General features: G+C 37.7%; 1 protein-coding gene across 1 annotated transcript in view; it reads right to left on the reverse strand.

The window, feature by feature from the left end:
* Positions 1-18052, reverse strand: part of CDS1 (CDP-diacylglycerol synthase (phosphatidate cytidylyltransferase) 1) — a 101340-nt gene that overhangs the window by 40762 nt on the left and 42526 nt on the right. Inside the window, exons 4-5 of the mRNA XM_006885256.1 lie at positions 9096-9193; positions 4767-4906 (exon numbers count right to left, since the gene is read on the reverse strand). Of these exons, the coding sequence (XP_006885318.1) occupies positions 4767-4906; positions 9096-9193 (238 nt within the window). The remainder of the gene's footprint in view (positions 1-4766; positions 4907-9095; positions 9194-18052) is intronic.

Genomic DNA, 18052 nt, shown 5'->3' on the forward strand with positions numbered 1-18052 from the left:
CGCAGGAGGGGAAGACCCTCTATGAGATGGATTGATTCGGTGACTGGGGTAATCGGGATGGGTGTGTCAGAGGCGGTGCGGTTGGCGCAGGATAGAGCAAGGTTTAGAGCTGTTGTGCATAGGGTCGCTATGAGTCGGAAATGACTCGATGGCACATAACAACAACAACAACAAACTATATAAAGAAGGACGTGGCATTAGGATTAGAGGAAGACTCATTAACAATCTGTCTTCTCTGCCAATGACACAAACTTGTTTGCTGAAAATGAGGAGGACTTGAAATGATTGCTGCAGTAGATTAAAATCTTCAATATGGATCACACCTCAACATTAAAAAAACAAATATCCTCACCAACTGCGCCAATAGGCAATATCATGATACATGGAGTAAGACTGTAAACAATTTCCATTTACTTGAGCCATAATCAACACCCATACTAGTAACAGTCAAGCAATCAAAAAATGTGTTTCTTTGGGGTAATATGAATGTAAAATTATTTACATTTTGGCACAATCCTGCTAGCTACAATCTTGTCAACATTACGTCTCTATTATCATAATGAGTAAGTTTGCTCTTTCAAGAATAAAAATTGCTCTAAAGTATTTCAAAATTTTCAAAAACACTTTGAAAATTCTAAAGTTCAAAAGAGCAAGTATGTTTGCTTAAAGACTAAAGTGTACCTGCTGCAAGCAACAACTTAAGATATGAAACATCTTCAATTGTTTCCTATTCACCTGAAAGTTGGACAATGAATAAGGAAGACCAAAGAAGAATTGATGTCTTTGAATTGTGGTGTTGAGAATAATATTGAATGCATCATATATGTTCCAAAAGAACAAATATATCTGTCTTGAATAATTGCAACCACAGGGCTTCTTGGATGTAAGGATGGTAAAACACACACTCACTCTCTCTCTCTCACTTTGGGTGTATTTTCAGGAGAAAGCAGCTCTTGAAGAGACATATCATGCGGGAACGGTAGTGGGTCAATGAGATGGTTTGACACTGTGACTATCAAACCACAATGGGTTTGAGCATATCAGAGATTGCAAGAAGAGTGCAGGATAGGCAAGGTCGATGTATGTTGTTCATACAGTCACTATGAGTCGACTCAATGGCACTTAACAACAACAATGCTATCCCTTCTCATTTCTAGTAACCACAAAGACAATTTTTTTTCCTGTGCGTAAACCTTTTAAGCTTTCCTTAGCATTTTATAATGGGGGGGGAGGGAATGCACACATATACATACATAGTACTGATGTTCTAATTTATTTCACTCAAGTAAAATGTTCCCCAGATCCACCCATGTCATACTGTGGTTGAGGAACTCTCTAGTCTGTTACTCATAACAGGAGCAAACTGTCCCACCTTTCTCTCACAGTGACTAATTGGCTCAAATGGCTGTCATTCTGGCTAGCAGCCCAACAACTAACTCATCACACCACCAGGTAGTTAGTCTAACTATAAGCTAAGTAAATACTATATTCCTTCATTCTGTAATAGGAAGCCATCCCAGAGCTCATTTCACATCTAATAAAATTAAATAAACATGCAGTGTCTACCAAGAAAAAGTAGCAAATATATTTTGACAGACAAAATCCAGTCAAGTGATTCATTTTCCAAGTTCCTAAAGAACATTTTAGTACAATCTTGTTAGTTAGTATGAATCAACATTTCTTCTCTATTGTCATAATGAATATCTTTGCTCTTTCAAGAATAAAAATTGCTCTAAAAACATTTCAAAATAATATCTAACAGCACACAAAATGCAATACTCTGAATAAAAACTTTTGTTGTAAAAAAAGAAAGCCTCCTCTTTGGAAAATGCAAGTTATTCCCCCCATAAAAATTATAATCTGAAAACTACCACTGTGGTTTCAGAACGTGTTTCATTTTCTGGCTGTATGGATTAAGAAACAAAGTAGAAGGTCTGAAGGGGTTTCTATTCAAGCAAAACCACCAAGATGCAGATCACCGTAATTACTCAATAAAATTCCAGACTTAGTCTTTTTAGTTGAGTTAGTTTAGTAGAGATGAAATATGGAATCACCTGTACTGATTCCAAAGCTTTATTAACAGAAGAATCTTTTTTTCTGAGGCATTTATAAGACTGCAAAAGACTATTAAAAGCTAAAATTGAAACACAATCCTACTTTTAAAAATAAAAAGTAATGTCCATAATTTAAGTATGTCTTAATAGCATATTTCAATGTTTTAATAACATATATAGTACAACCACTGTTCTAAGTGTTTTACATATAGTAATATAACTTTCATAATTCTGCAAGACAAATACTATTAATATATCCACTTTAGAGAGAAATTGAGACAGAGAAATTAAAGTTCCTAAATTTGTTCTGCTAGTCAAGCTGCTCCTTGGAGGCAAGGATTCTGAGGCTTCGTCTGACATACTTTGGATATATTGTAAGGAGGGAGAGGTCCTTGGAGAAGGACATCATGCTTGGGAGGGTGGAGGAACAGTGTAGGAGGGTAAGACCCTCTATGAGGTGGATTGATTCAGTGACTGGGGTAATCAGGGTGGATGTGTCGGAGACAGGGAGATTGGCACAGGACAGAGCAGGATGTAGGGCTGTTGTACATAGGGTCATTGTAAGTTGCAAGCAACTCGATGGCACATAACAACAACAATAGTAAGTGAAGGGAGCTCCGGTGGTCTAGTGGCAAGCAGCTGTGCTGTAATACTGAAGGTACGCAGTTCAAGGCCACCAGCTGCTGCTCCGTAGGAGAAAGATGAGCACTCTCCTCCTGTGCAATTAACTGCCTCTGAAAACCTGCCAGAGGCTCAGCTATGGGTCGGTTCTGACTCTATGGTACACAACAACAACAACAGTAAGTGATGAAGTCAAGATCCACACGGGCAATCTGACTTTTATAAGGCAAATATAATTTAGTTTTATGGTCAATAAACTTTTATTTAAGAAACTGCTGCAATCCTCAAGGCATGAGGTTCAAATCCACCAGTTGCTGCATGGGAGAAAGACAGATACTCTCCTCCCATGGAATTTACTGCCTTTGGAAACTTGCTGGAGGGTCAGCTATGGGTTGGCTCTGACTTACCAGAACACAACAACATCAACAAATTTTTACAAAATCTGTAACAGATTGGAAAAGAAATACGCTAATTCTTTCATATAAAAATTTGTTAATCTCTCATATGGAAATCATATGGAATTTGTAAATTTTGCTTGGTAAATAATCACCCTAGGTATTTGGAAGGTTATTTCAAAGGCGGTTTGGTATTTCCTCAAAAAGCTAAACACAGAAATCCCATTGTTGTTAGGTGTCAACGAGTATAGTATGACTCATAGCGATCCTATGAATAACAGAACTGAAACCTGTACCCTGTGCCATTCTGACACTTGCTGACATACTAGAGTTCACTCAGGCAGTCACTGTGTCAATCCACCTGGTAGAGGGTTTTCCTCTCCTTCACCAACCCTCCACCCTTCCAAGAAGAAATCCCATAAGACCCCGCTATTCCACTGCTAGGAATATATTCCAAGGAAATTAGAACTGAGACACAAATGGAGATATGTACAATTTATATATATCTATCTATATCTATCTATCTATCTATCTATCTATCTATCTATCTATCTATGTATAGATAGATAGATAGATGGATATAGATAGATAGATAGATATATCGATATCGATATATCTATATCGATATATATCTATATCTATATCTATATCTATATCTATATCTATATGTATGTATTCACAATCGCAAGAACATGGAAGCAGTCCAAAGGAATGGATTGAGAACTGGTATATTCACACAGTGGAATACAACAAAGCACTAAGGAATGACTTTGTAAAACACTGTATTACAACAACAACATACTATATTGGTTGTCCTTTATATATGCCTCTTGTTTAAAGTCAATGAAACCTCATGGAGGGCTTTTGTAGTTAAACGTCAGTTGTTATCATATTTTGGAGGAACACTGTTCTAAGAGGTACAGCACTCTTCTGTCAATATGCTGTAATGAGGTAACCTGGGGTTGCTGTGATGCTGAACCTTGTACCACTGGGGTCTCAAATAGCAAAATCATTACCCATGGTGAACAGTGTTTGGTGGAGCTCCAGTTAAAGACAGGTTTGGAAGCAGGTGTGGTATCCGCTTCCTAAACAACAAGCCTCTGGAAACTCTATGAATTTTGAGAAATGACGATAGTTATAGAAAGGTTTCAGGTTTTTTGTTCACAGGGTCGCTATGAGTCATGCTCGACTCGATGGTAATCAACAACAACTACAACTATCTGGAGAGCATTATGGAGAGTGAACTAACTCAGTCACCTAAGGCCACAGTTGTGAAAATAGTAAGATAACTGAGCAAAATACATACAAATGTTCAAAGGGGAGGCGGAGAATCACTAGCATAGCAGAGGTTAGTGGGTGGATGGGGTGTGGTGGTGAAGGAATAGGAAAGACTCAATGGAGACTTGCAAAGACAGAGTGATAATACACATGGCAATAGTAGTTATACAAAATACAATTATCATTGTCTGAAACACAATGTACACAAATGAAACACAGTGTATATGAGTGTATGCAAACCAATTATAAAACCCAGGAACACTATATAAAACAGAAAAAAATACCCCATAATTTGCAAAGAAATTTCCAAATATATTAAAAGGGGACTTATAAGATTGTTAAGATTGTTTACACTTAATAAGTAAGACAAACATGGAAAACATAAATATATCAATATAGGATATTTTCCTTGACTTACCTGCTAGATAGAGGGCAAATGATATAAATCTATGATAGCGAATGAGAAACTGAAGTTGCTCTTCTCTTTGAACAAATGTAGCAAAATAATCAGCTACTGTCTCTCCATAGAAAAAGTAGTTTACACACAGTAGAAAGTACCTAGAATTTACAAACAATCAGGTTCGGTTTTCTTTGCATTTGAAGTCTTTTGTCCCCTTAATAGAATTATTTCCCACATTTTTATGATGACACAGACCACAATGAAATTCAAAAGACAAATTCAGGATATATTCCACCAAAATGCTACTTTCCTGTATTACATAGAATTTAAAAATTATCAGTCTACAAAAAGTAACCAAATACAGTTCAAGCCTTTACTAGGTTAAAATTGAGTGGCAGAGAACTGATTAGCAAACAAAGAGTATTTATCCTGCCCTTTGTATGAACATGTATGTTCACACACACAATCAAGTTCATAACAGATTTACTTCCATCTGTTCACATCTCCATTACTTTTGAACAGTAGAGATCCAAAGGCAAATTCCCACCTGTCATAGTGTTGCTGTGCCCTGCTACTGAGGCAATTAACACTGTAGTGACCCTGTAGTACAAAGCAGACCTGTCCCAGAGGCTTTTCTAGGCTGTAATCTTTTTACAGAGGCAGACTGCCACAGCCCTTAACCACTAGGCTACCAGGGCTCTTTTCACCTATTCTAAGGAAGAGGTAATTCAACCGTTTTTCCCACTCGCACAAATTGTCATCTTCTTCACTCTCCTCAATGCTTCAGAGGGACTTCAGTTGAACAGTGATTCTTAAGGGATGAAAGTTGAGGATGGAAGGGAGTAACCATGATAAAACTTTATAAGCTTTATAAAACCACCCTCCTCCTCCACAAAGTTGTTATATGTCCCCACTCCAAGTAAAGAGGTAACCCCCTGAGATTCTACTGATGAGAGCATATGTGGGCCAGAAAAAGGCTGAGAAAACACTGCTGTAGAATTTCTCCTTTGAAAGGGGACAATGGAATAAAAAGAGGAGTGTTTCCCACTGGAACTCACTCATGAGATGAGATTGGCAAAAGCCACTACACAAGGAACCCTAGATTCACCCCAGATAGTTAAAAAAGCTTTCTTCAAGCTCCTCTTACAGACCCCATCCCTCACGTTGCCAAATCCATCTAAACCTCTCCATCTATACACTGATGAAAAACACGGTACTGCTGTTGGCTTCTTAGCTCAGCTGTACCCCACTGCATTCCTCTCTAAGCAGCTCAATGTCACCAGGGAGGGCAACCCTGCTTGCAGTCTCTAGCAGCAGCAGCAGCAGCAGCAGCAGCAGCTCTCCTCACTAAAGAGGTACTTAAACTCACCCTGAGAAGCCCTCTGAAGCCTTCTCTAGCCATAGACTTAAAACCGGCTTTCCCACCCTTCCTATCCTTACTTGCCCCCTGGGCGGATACAGAAGCTCCATATACTTTTTTCTCAAGAACCCTGATATTAACCTCTTAATAACTGTCCCACAAACTGGCCACTACTGGTCACTTCCAGTAGATATCTAGACTTATGACCATGGCTGCCCTGAAGTCCTCGAAGACATGGGTTCTTCTTCCCTCCCTATCTAACCAACCCATTCCTCAACTTATTATGAACATTGATTGCTGGCTGTCCTGAAGTTCTTTGAGATATGGGCTCTACTTCACTCCAACCCATCCCTAATCCAGACCATACTCTGTTAACAGTAGCTCTTGTATGACCTCTAAGGGTTACCACTAGGCCTCCTATGCTGTAGTTTCCATAAACAGTGTGTAAAGCAGCAACTTACTTCCTATTGCCTTAGCCTGTATCCAAGCAATACCCCGCTCACCACCCTATCTGAGCCCCTTTGATCTGATGTACAGTCAACCATTTCTACTGAATCATAACAAACCCAATGAATCCCCTCTTTTAGCATCATATCTTCCTCATCTCTCCCTCATTAGGAAATTACTCCAGGAACATAGACCACTTCATACTCAGAACCTCACCTGAAAGTCTAAACCAGACGGCTAGAGTAACCCCGAAGATGCCATCATCATCAAATGCCATCATCACCAAATGGTGTGCACCCAAACATTTTCAACCACGCTAAGAAAGACTTTACACAGTAATCCTAACTACCTCCACAGCAGTTAAGGACATAAGTAACCCCCCATTGGCACCACCTTTCCCAGATCAAACATGCTCCACTCATTAAGCAGACTTCCTACATATCTCAAATGGTGGGCCCCACAACTCTTCACCTCACTCAACTCCCAAGCCCTAAGTATCTCTTCATATTGTGAGTAATTGCTCCCCCCACTACTCTTTGCCCCACCCAGATCCCAAGCCTTAAGTAGCTCTTCATATTGTCATTAATCACTCCCTGCCTTTTTGAATTCTTACTTCACAGGAAAAAAGAAAAAAAAAGACCAACTTGAACCAGCTGCTGTGGCATCCATATTCTCCCCTTTCTACTGGTTCTGGGCCATCCCAGTCGAGCCTCTGAGCCCAAGATCTTTGCCCCTGTTCAGCAGGAAGTAGCCAGAAAGTATATGTTGCCCTTTTTCTCACTAAAGAGGCTGGGATGTCAGGCCAGAACCAAGGTCAACGGGAGAACAAAGGATTCAAGGAATATCAACATTATCAACAAAGGGAGTGAACAGCCTCAACTAGCACAGTGCCCCTCCTTCCCCTCCCTAGAAGACCATTCACCTGGCTAAACCACAATGGAATGTCTCTCCCTTCCTTCCCTAATGACCCTTACTATAAAACCTGCCCTAATCCACAGACTCCCAGGTCTGTCCCTCTGCCTGTTTCTCTCTCTGCAGACCAACAGATCCTGCCCAGGAGACCCCTTAATAAAGCTTCTTTAGCTTAAAAAAAAAATCAGTCCCTAAGTGGCACTAGTAATTAAGCACTTGGATACTAATGCAAAAGACTGGTGGTTCAAATCAACCCAGAGGGACTTTGGAAGAAAGGAGAGGGGTGGGGAATCAACCGTTCATAAAACTACAGAGCATAGTTCTACTCTGATACACATGAGATCATCATGAGTCAGACTGACTTGACAGTACTAGTATTCCCAAATATTCTTATTTTCACCAACCATAGTTTTTCTATTGTCTTGTGTCTTCTCTGTAAAGCTAGCAAGATCTCCATATTTATCCCACAATAAATGCCTTCTGCTCATAAGCCCCACCCAAGCCAGAATACTCATTTATCTATCCAAACCTTATCTTTACTTCAAGTATTGGCTTGTATCATACATATTCCATGAATGCCTCTAAAATCAATGGAGTCCCATAACTAACTCTCCAGCAGGTTTTCCATGGCTGTAAATTGCAGAGGAAGACATTGCTTATTGTATTATCATAGGACCAAAAAGGGGCCATCTTTGGGTTAGCAGAACTCCTTATACAAGAACTGTCTGTCTTTAAATTAAACAACTTTGTGACAATTAAAAAAAAGGTCAATTGAGTCCATCATTATTCCCCCCTACACTTAGAATCAACTCTGCATAATCTACTATTTAATTATTCTCTAATGACTTTATCTGCGTATGTTGCTACTCATGAAGACAACTTGCTAGAAGGAGAGAAGCTCAAGGCTTTCACCTGTACATGAAAATTAATTTACTTGCTTTTATTGTTTTGTTTTAGAAAGATGTCTTCATGGAAAACAGGATATAAATGATGCAATATAATCACTGAAATTAAGAAACTTTTTTCTTTTTTATTAATCTAAATTCCAAAGGTGATGCATCTGTTTTAATAATACACTGGTTCTGCTGGTCAACACTAATCAAATTCATTGAAAGGCATGAACAAATAGTTTAAAAGTGAACTAGTATATTATCATATTTCCTTGTCAAGGTCTAATAACTAGGAATTATTCAAGAAAATGATTTTAAATCACCTAATGATTCTTAGCTAACTTTATATGCATTGATTTATATATATTTATATAGTATTTGGCAGTTTCACAACAATTGAGGGGAAAGAAAAAAATTTAAGTAACTATCATTTTACAGAATTAAACTCAATATTAAACATAATAAGGATATAAGTATGTGTAATATTGAGGTTTTTATAAAAAAGACAAAAATGGTATATATACACATTTTCTTTTACAGAGACTGAAAAATGAGCTCCGAAAATAGTTGTGCTAGATTAGTAGAGCCAAAAGGGATTCTTTTCAAATTTTGATTAATCTTTGCATTTATCTTTCCACAAAAACCAATCGACAAAAGCTCAACAAAGTATATACTGTTATATTTCTCTACAAACTTCAGAAAATAATCAAATAATCACATACATGAAAAGTTACTTACCAGCTTAGTGTTCTAAACCATGGGAGGTCATAAGAATGATAAACTCTATAACCTATAGTGATAATTTCATGGAAGCATTTCACTTGGATGCCCAGAACCTGAAAACAAGGCATAATATTTTTTCAATATTTTTATTTGTCCTTAAACAGTCAACAATGTGATGCAATGCAATGCAGTATGATATATATAAAACTTATTCCACCTATTTTTTTTCATTCCCAATGGAAAAACTTTAATAAAAAGCAAAAAAGTATTTATAAATTTTATTGAATAAAGAGTAGCAAGCTATCAGATGGCATACAGACATAATATGGAGATGACAGTTTCTTCCAACTCTTTTTCAGTAGCCTACTCAGGAACATTTCATTTGGTTATTAGTGTCTTTTTTAAAAAATTTTATATTCTACCTACTTTTAATTTTTCTAAATGTTAATAGAAGTCTAGGTTAAAACCAGGAAATGTTCTAAAGATCAACCAGAACAATGCTTTGTTCAAAAGGTTTGTGAAATCTTTCCTTGAGCACAGGGTAGCATGAATATTAAAGTGAAAGATGGTCTAGTTTACACTTGACAAAATTTTATCCATCATTGGTGCTTGCTTTTACTATTTCCTGCTTCTTTAGATTGCTTATTGGTTGGGTTTGTTGTTGTTATGTGTGGTTGAGTCAGAATCGACTCCCACTTGACCCTCCAGTGGGATTTAAGAGCCGTAACTTGCATGAGAGGAAACTGTCCATCTTTCTCCTGTGAAGAAACTTGTGGATTTGAACTGTCCCTGGGATCATGGCTGACACGATGAGAATAGCTCAGGTTAGGGCAATGTATTGATGTAAAAAGTTTGCAGAATTGTTATAAGAATAACTGTCTCAATTTCTTCTAAAGAGCTTGATCTTTCTCCTTTATTATTATTTTTTTAGCTATAACATTTTTAATATTAGTTTATTTACAAAATTCAAATACACTGGAGGGTTTTTTGCACTGTTTTTAACACCAGAACATTCCCATTTCCCTCACCCTTACCACCCATCATATTTTATGACCCCATGATTAATTCCTCCCCCCTCCTCTGCACAGCCTCACCCATCTGTTTCCACCTCCCCCCTCTCCTTTGATCATCTATGCATTCTACCATAATGATTTTATACCCTGCATGGATGGATTGACACAGTGACTGTGGCAGTGAGGTGGTAAGTGTGCCAGAAATGATGAGGTAGGCTCAGGACAAGGCAAGGTTCAAAGCCATTGTTGATAGGGTAGTGATGGGTCATACTTGACCCAACAGGACAGAACAACAAAAACAAATATTGTTTCATCAATTTTAACAAAGAACCATAACAAAATAAGATGTTTATTATAGAGGAAACTTTACACACTGAGGGAGAAAGTATTTGGTAATTCTCTGTAATTTCTATTCAACTACTGTATAAACTTAAAACTGTTCTAAAAATTGGGGGGGGGAATATATATATATATAAATATGAACTATTTCAACAGCACCTAACAACAACCAAAACTGTCCTTTACAAGGAGAGCTGGGGATGCAGTCCATAAGGAGCTGGGCTGCCAACCAAAGAGCTGGTGATTCTAAGTCCCAGTGACTCCACAAAAGATAAGCAACTTTCTCCTGTGTGGTTTACAGCCCTGGGACTCCAATGGAGGGTCAGCTATGAGTTCCAACTCAATGGCAATGAGAGGGAAAAAATGTCCTTTACAGAAAAAAGTTTCCCCAATCTCTCCTCAAGGATACAGTTTGAAGTTTCTTTCATTCTTTTTAAAAAATTACGTTTAAGGTGTTAAGTTTACACAGCAAATTAGATTCTCAACATTCTCTACACAAATTATTCTATGCTACGGTTCACATTTTTCACAATCATCATTTTCATTCATTCCATTTGGCTGTTCCATTGCCATTACTTCAGTTTTTCTGCCCACTGGAATTTCTTATAAATGGCCCAAGAGTTTCTTAACCTGGCTGTTACAAGTCTGCTAATTGAGATATATTTTTCTACTGAGGATATTCTTTCTGAGTTCCTCAAACTGGCTGTTACACGTCTTTTAATTAGATATATTTTTCTGCTGAGAATATTCTTTCTTCCATTATTATACATACATCATAGTCAGTCAAAAACTTTTTAAAATGGTAAATTAGTCACTTAATAAAATGATAAAAATCTATTACACCAGAAATCTTAAATGTGTTCTAAAGAGTGAAGAAATGTAAATACTGTCCTTCAGATACTTTTTATATATAACACCAAAGCCCATTTTATTTTTTACAGTAATAATCATAGAATGGAAAAATGGAAAATATTACAATGAATAGCCAAGCCATGCTATTTATAAACCAAAGGAGTTTTTAAAACATCAAGCATGCTGATGTAATTTTTGAGAAATCTGTTTGAGAACCAATATGAGTCTATATACGGCACTGTAAGAGCGAAGAAAAGTGTATTTTTAATAGCACACATAAAAACAAAATATGAGACTTCAGACAATAAGGAGAAAAATATTACCGTTAAAATCTATCAAACATATGTATATAGTCCAGTTCTTTGTGATTATACAGACACTAGTACACCATGCCATCATTACTGGTAGGAATACAAATTGGTAGGACTCTATTGGCCCAATAAATGTGTTAGCAAACTGTGGGGCAGAGGAGAAGACCACTATTTGGACTCAGTTTTGTAGGAGAGAGCAAGGCATGTATGTAGGAAAAGGACAAGGGAACTTCAGGCGTTGTCGAGTTGCTGGAGCACAAAGATGCACATGAGAAATGTAGAGTAAGAGGGTTGTTGTTTTGTGCCATTAAGTCCACAATAACTCACAGCAATCCCAAGACAACAGATCTGAACCTTTCTCTATCCTGTTCCACCCTCATCACCTCTGATACACTTGAGCCCATTGTTACAACCACAGTGTCAATTCATCTTGTTGAGGGTCTTCCTCTGTTTAGCTGCCCTTCCACCTTTCCAAGCATGTCTGTTTTCAAGTACCAGCCTCTAACAACATGCCTAAAATATGTGAGATGAAGATTCATTATCCTTCTTTCTTAAGGAGTATGCAGGATGCACTTTCTCAAAGACGTATTTGTTTTCTTGGCAGTCTATGGGATATTCAGTTCTCTTATCCAACACCACAACTCAAAGATATCAATTCTTCTGTCATCATTCATTGTTCAACTTTGAGATGCACATGAACTAAATGAAAAGACTATGGATTGAATTAGGTGGTACCTTAGTCTTTAAACTGACATCATTGCTCTTTAGCAATGAAAATAAAGCTTGGTGTTTTAATATATTCAGGATAGTGCTCTGCACAAATAAATACCAGAAGACAATGGTTAAGTATTTTTATCATGTACTGTATTGCACTTGTCCAGTCTCCTCCCACAAATATGTGTAGCCTCAGAAGCCCAGTGGTGTTGCTGTGAGTCAAAGGTGACCAGACAGCAAGGGGTTTTTGTTATTTTTTGTATATTCTGCTGCAAAAATACACCAAGTAAAGTTATTTCTTATAAAGTTCAAAGAGAGGCCGAAGAAAATGAAAACAAGTCCACAAGAAACAAGAATATAATCTTGAATCTATTCTACCCGAATTTTAGCTTTGAAAAGGTTTGAAGCACTTAATACCCATGACCAGATGACTTGTGGAATGACTGCTGTCAGTGACCTCTCCAGAATGCTGAAATGCAATGATGTCAGTCTAGTGACTACGGTGTGCCTAATCTAGGTTATGATCTTTGCAATTACTTGCTATGCATCAGAGAGCTGGACGATAACTAAGAAAGGCAGTAGAAGAATCGATGCCTTCGAGCTGTGGTGCTGAAGTCTTGAACATACCATGGAATGCCAAGAAACAAGCAGGTCTGTCTTGGAGTGGATGAAACCAAGTTTCACCTTGGACACTAGGATTTTGAAAGTCCGTCTCACATACTTTGGGCATGTGGCCAGAAAGAACCAATCTGCAGAAGGACATTCCTGCCTGGAAGGGTAGAGGGATGGTGCAGAAGAGGAAGATCCCAGATCCCAGATGAGATGGAATGATACAGAAACTGGGGCAATGGGGGTTGGTGTGTCGGAATCAGTGAGACTGGCCCAGGACATGGCACAGTTCAGAGCTGCTATACATAGCATTGCTAAGGGCAGGCGACTCAGTGGCACATAACAACATCAAGGATATCATCCATGAAGAGAGAAAAAGGTCATTACAAAGACAGAGAAAATTGCACTAGAGCATTGAGAAGCCGAAACAAAGGGGAAACTTGCTAAGAGAGCTAATCAGGAAATTTCACAGGGCAGCTCAAGAAGACAAAGCAAAGTATTATAATGGAATTTGCAAAGAGCGGGAATTGGAGAGTAAAAAGAGAAGAACTACATTTCTCAAGCAAAAAACTGAAAAGCCTCAAGTTGCAATACTGAAAGATGCTATGGGAAATATGCTGAATGACTCTGGAAGTATCAAGAGAAGATGGAGGGAATATACAGAATCATTATGTCAAAACAACAACAACAACAAACAACACCTGACTGACACTGAAAAATTTCAGGAAGTACATTATGAGGTGGAGTCAGTGGTAATGAAGGTAGTGAAGCTGTATGGCAAAAAAAAAAACATGACACTTACAAAAAAAATTAGGGCCCCAGGGATCAATGGGATTCCAACTGACTTGTTTCTATTAACAGATGCAGCCCTAGATGCTCTCACCTGTCTGTGCCCCAAAATCTGGAGGACAGTTGTCTAACAAAAGGACTGGAAGAGGTCTATATTTGTTCCCATTTCCAAGAGAGGTGATTCAATATAACATGGAAACTTAAACAATATTTTTTTCTCATGCAAGCAAAGTACTGCTGAAGATCATTCAAAAACAACTAGAGAAGTACATAGGTAGGGTACTGCCAGAAGTTCAAGCAGGATTTAGGGGAGACTGACTAGGGATATTATTGCTGATGTCAGATGGATGGATCCTGGCTTAAATACCAGAAGAATGACTATTTATACTTTGTTGAATATACAAAGGAATTTGAGAAGAATGGGAATCCCAGAGCACTTAATTGTGCTCATGAGAAACCTATACCTAGACCAATGAGGCTGTTGTGCGAAGAGAGCAGGGTAACATTGTGTAGTTTAAAATTAAGGGAATGTTTCAGGGTTGTATTCTCTCTCCATATCTGTTCAATCTGTATGCTGAGCAAATTATTTGAGAAATTGGACTCTTTGGAAGATTTTCATCAATAAACTACATTATCCAGATAACACAACCTTACTTGCCAAAAATGAGGACTTGAAAAACTTAACTTGTTAAATATCTTAACATCAAGCCAACAAAAATTACCACTGGACCTATAGGCAACATCATGACAGATGGAGAAAAGATTGAAACTGTCAATAACTCTGTCTTAACTTGGAACCACTATCAAGGCAGTCAGGTAACAGCAGTCAGGAAATCAGGAAATGTGTATCATTGGGAAAGTCTGTAGTTCAAGGACCTCTCCAAATTATTGAGGAGATATGATGTTAGTCTGAGGACTAACGTGTATCTGATTTAGGCTATGGTCTTTCTCATCACTTGTTATGATGCATATGAGAGTTGGATGATGAACAAGGATGACAAAAGCAAAATTGATGCCCTTGAGCTATGGCATTGAGAAGAGAGTATTGAACATCCTATCAAATGCAAAAACAACAAACATATCTTGGGCAAGGTACAGCTAGAATACTCATTAGAGGCAAAGATGATAAGGCTTCGCTTCACATACTTAGAGGTGCTATGGTAATAATCAACTCAATGGCACCTGACAACAACATTATACAGATTAGGGACCAAACAATATATTTAACATTTAGTTTAGAAAGGAAGTTACATAGTTTAGTTACATATGAACATAACTATGAGCTCTGGTGGGGTAGTCATGAGGAGTTGCACTGCCAATCCAAAAGCAGCGCCTCTCTGAATTCACCAGTGGTTCTTCAGAAGAAACATGGGCAGAGTCCTGGGTGATTTGTAGCCTCTGAAAACCCTCTGGAGGGTCAGCTATGAGTTGGCTGCAACTCTACAGCAATGACTTTGACTGATGGGTTTTAAAACATTCAACAAACATTCATTTAACAATTATTTGTTGAGTTCCTACAATTATTTGTTGAGTTCCTACTATTTCCTACTATCTGTCAAATGTTATTCTAGGAATACAAAGGGTACCAAAGGAAAAAAAAATAAAAATAAAAAATGAAAGGATAAAAAGTTTTTAAAAAACATACCAGAAGGTAAAGGGGACTGACTTGTGTCTTTCAAGAATATATGTTAGAATCTTAACCCTTCTACACTTGCGGAGGTAACCCCATCTGGGAATAGAGATTGTCATGTTAAGTCCTATTAGTGCAGGGTGCATCCTAAATCTAGTGACTGTTAATATGGGAAAAGTTAGCAATGCAGAGGAACCATGACAACTTAACACAGACTGAGAAAGGCAGAGCACAGGTGAGGATGGCCAATGAACACAAGGGCTACAGAAGATGGGACAAAAGGCCTTCCTCTAGAGCCAACACAAAACACCTTCCCTTAGAACTAGTGGCCCTCCCCCAGACTTCTAGCTCCTAAGTTTTAATGGGAAAAAAAATTCTGTTCTTTAAATACAGTTTCTTACAATTTAAAGTTCACCCACTGGTACTTCTGTTATAGCTGCCTTGAGAAACTAAGACAAGTCTTATCAGATTTTACTAATTAATGGCCAATGGTCATTTTAAAAGTTGTCTTTTCCAAAGTACTTTCTCATTTTGCATCTTTCATAGTGAAAAAAAAACACACACTATCTAAGGAAAATTACATTAAAATGTTATTATTATGGGTGTTTACAAGAAAAGGGGGGAGTTTTTACAATGACATATATATGTTCAAATTTGTCTTTAAATAAAAATATGCTTAGATAATTTCACCTAGAAAGCTTGATTCCAGTCCATGCAAACATTGAACTATCATAAATAGGATAAAGATAAAAAAAGATCCCTTTATTTTTAGAAACTTGATATGGGCTCCATTTTAAAATAGTGTTTATTATCTCCAAGTTTTTAATAAAACCATAATGAATTAAAATTTTTTGAGTGATATTATAATGCAAATATAAACTAGAGTGAATACATCTCAAAACAGAAATTATCTCCTTAGATTCTAAATGTAATTAACACTTCAAGCACATACAAGTAACATCAGTGTAGAATATACATAATGTATTTTTGTATTTACCTTGTTTTAATACTTTATATAAAACACCTTTACCTTGTCTTACAAAATGTCTTACTATGCTCACAAACACTGCATTTTTATTTTTTAATAATGTGTCAGCAAAGTCTCTCAGCACCAATTTATTCCAGCAGTATGTCCTTGCTTTGTGTTTGTGTAACATTTTGTTAACTCTTCGAATATTTCACACTTTTTATTTAATGCTGTGGTGACTTAGGGATCACTGGTGGCCTAGTGGCAAGAAGCTGTGCTGCAATCCCAAAGGCACACAGTTTGGATCTACTGGCTGCTCGGCAGGAAAAGGATGGGCAATCTCCCCCTTTGTGGATAACTGTTTCTGAAAACCCAGCAGACAGTCAGCTATTGTGTGGGTTCTGACTCCATGGTCACAACAATGACACAACACAACACGGTAACTTAGTAGTAAGGTAGCTCTGGTGGCACAGTCAAATCCACCAGGATCTGGGGAAAGATGGGCAATCTCCTTCATGCCATTTACAGCCTCTAAAAACCCACTGGCGGGTCAGCTATTGGTCAATTCTGACCTCAAAGTACACAATTCAACAATAACAAATTCTATATGCAGTGGGCAACCAAAAAGTTTTTCACTCATTTTATTGCAATATTCGTTTTATTATGGTGGTCAGTGACAGAATTGGCAATACCTGAAAAATACAAGTATGTGTTTCCTTCAACTCTATGTTCTTAGCATAAATAGGAATATAACATACGTGTATAGATGTTTGTACGTACAGTTAGGTACTATCAAGTTCATTCAGACTCACTGTGACCCTCTACACAACAGAGCCAATCACTGCCTGGTCCTGCAGCATCTTTAGATTTTCTACTGTGTTTAAAACCATTCACTTAGTTTTGTCAATCCATCTCCTTGTGGGCCCTTCCTCTTTTTCAGTGACCCTCCACTTTACCAAGCATGATGGCCTTGTCCAAGGAAGGGTCCCTCCTGATAACATGTCCACATACTTGAGATGAAGTCTCACCTTCTTCACTTCTAGGAAGCTATCTGGCTGCACTCGGGCAGTCCATTACATGCTGAATATGCTTCACCAACAAATTCCAGTGCATTGACTAATTTTTCTTTAAACTTCCTTATTCACCCTGAAGGCATATGGTTCAAATCTATAAGCTATTGCACGGGAAAATGATGGGCAATGTCCTCTGATGCACTTAACTGCCTCTGAAAACCTACCAGAGGGTCAGCAATGAGTCAGTTCCCAATCTATGGCACACAACAACAACATGGTTTGGTCTGGGTGCACTGGAGATCTCAAAATCACTTTTGTTCACCCTTCTGGTAATGCATGGTATAATCAATATTCTTCTCCTACATCATAATTCAAAGGCATTCATTCTTTTTTCAATCTTCCTTATTCCATATACATATGAGGTGACTGAAAATACTGCAGTGTGGGTCAGACACATCTTAGTCCTCTAAGTGTGTTTCTTTACATTCTGAAGAGATCTTTTGCCTCAGACTTGGCCAATGCATGACAGTGTTTGATGTCTTGACTATTGCTACCATGGGTGTTGATGGTGGATTCAAGTCCACAGGTGCATACTTACACAATAAGCTTAAATAAAAGCAATGACAATTCAAATTTAACTAAATTTTCAATACTTTTATTTCCTTCACCAATTAAATTTCCCAAAGCAAACAATTTGTGGTAAAATCATATTTTTCCTTCCATAGAAAAAAAAAG

The sequence above is a fragment of the Elephantulus edwardii genome, unplaced genomic scaffold (genome assembly GCF_000299155.1).
Source record: "Elephantulus edwardii isolate Elephantulus edwardi_28Jun2011 unplaced genomic scaffold, EleEdw1.0 scaffold00042, whole genome shotgun sequence".
In the NCBI taxonomy this organism is placed as follows: Eukaryota; Metazoa; Chordata; class Mammalia; order Macroscelidea; family Macroscelididae; genus Elephantulus; species Elephantulus edwardii.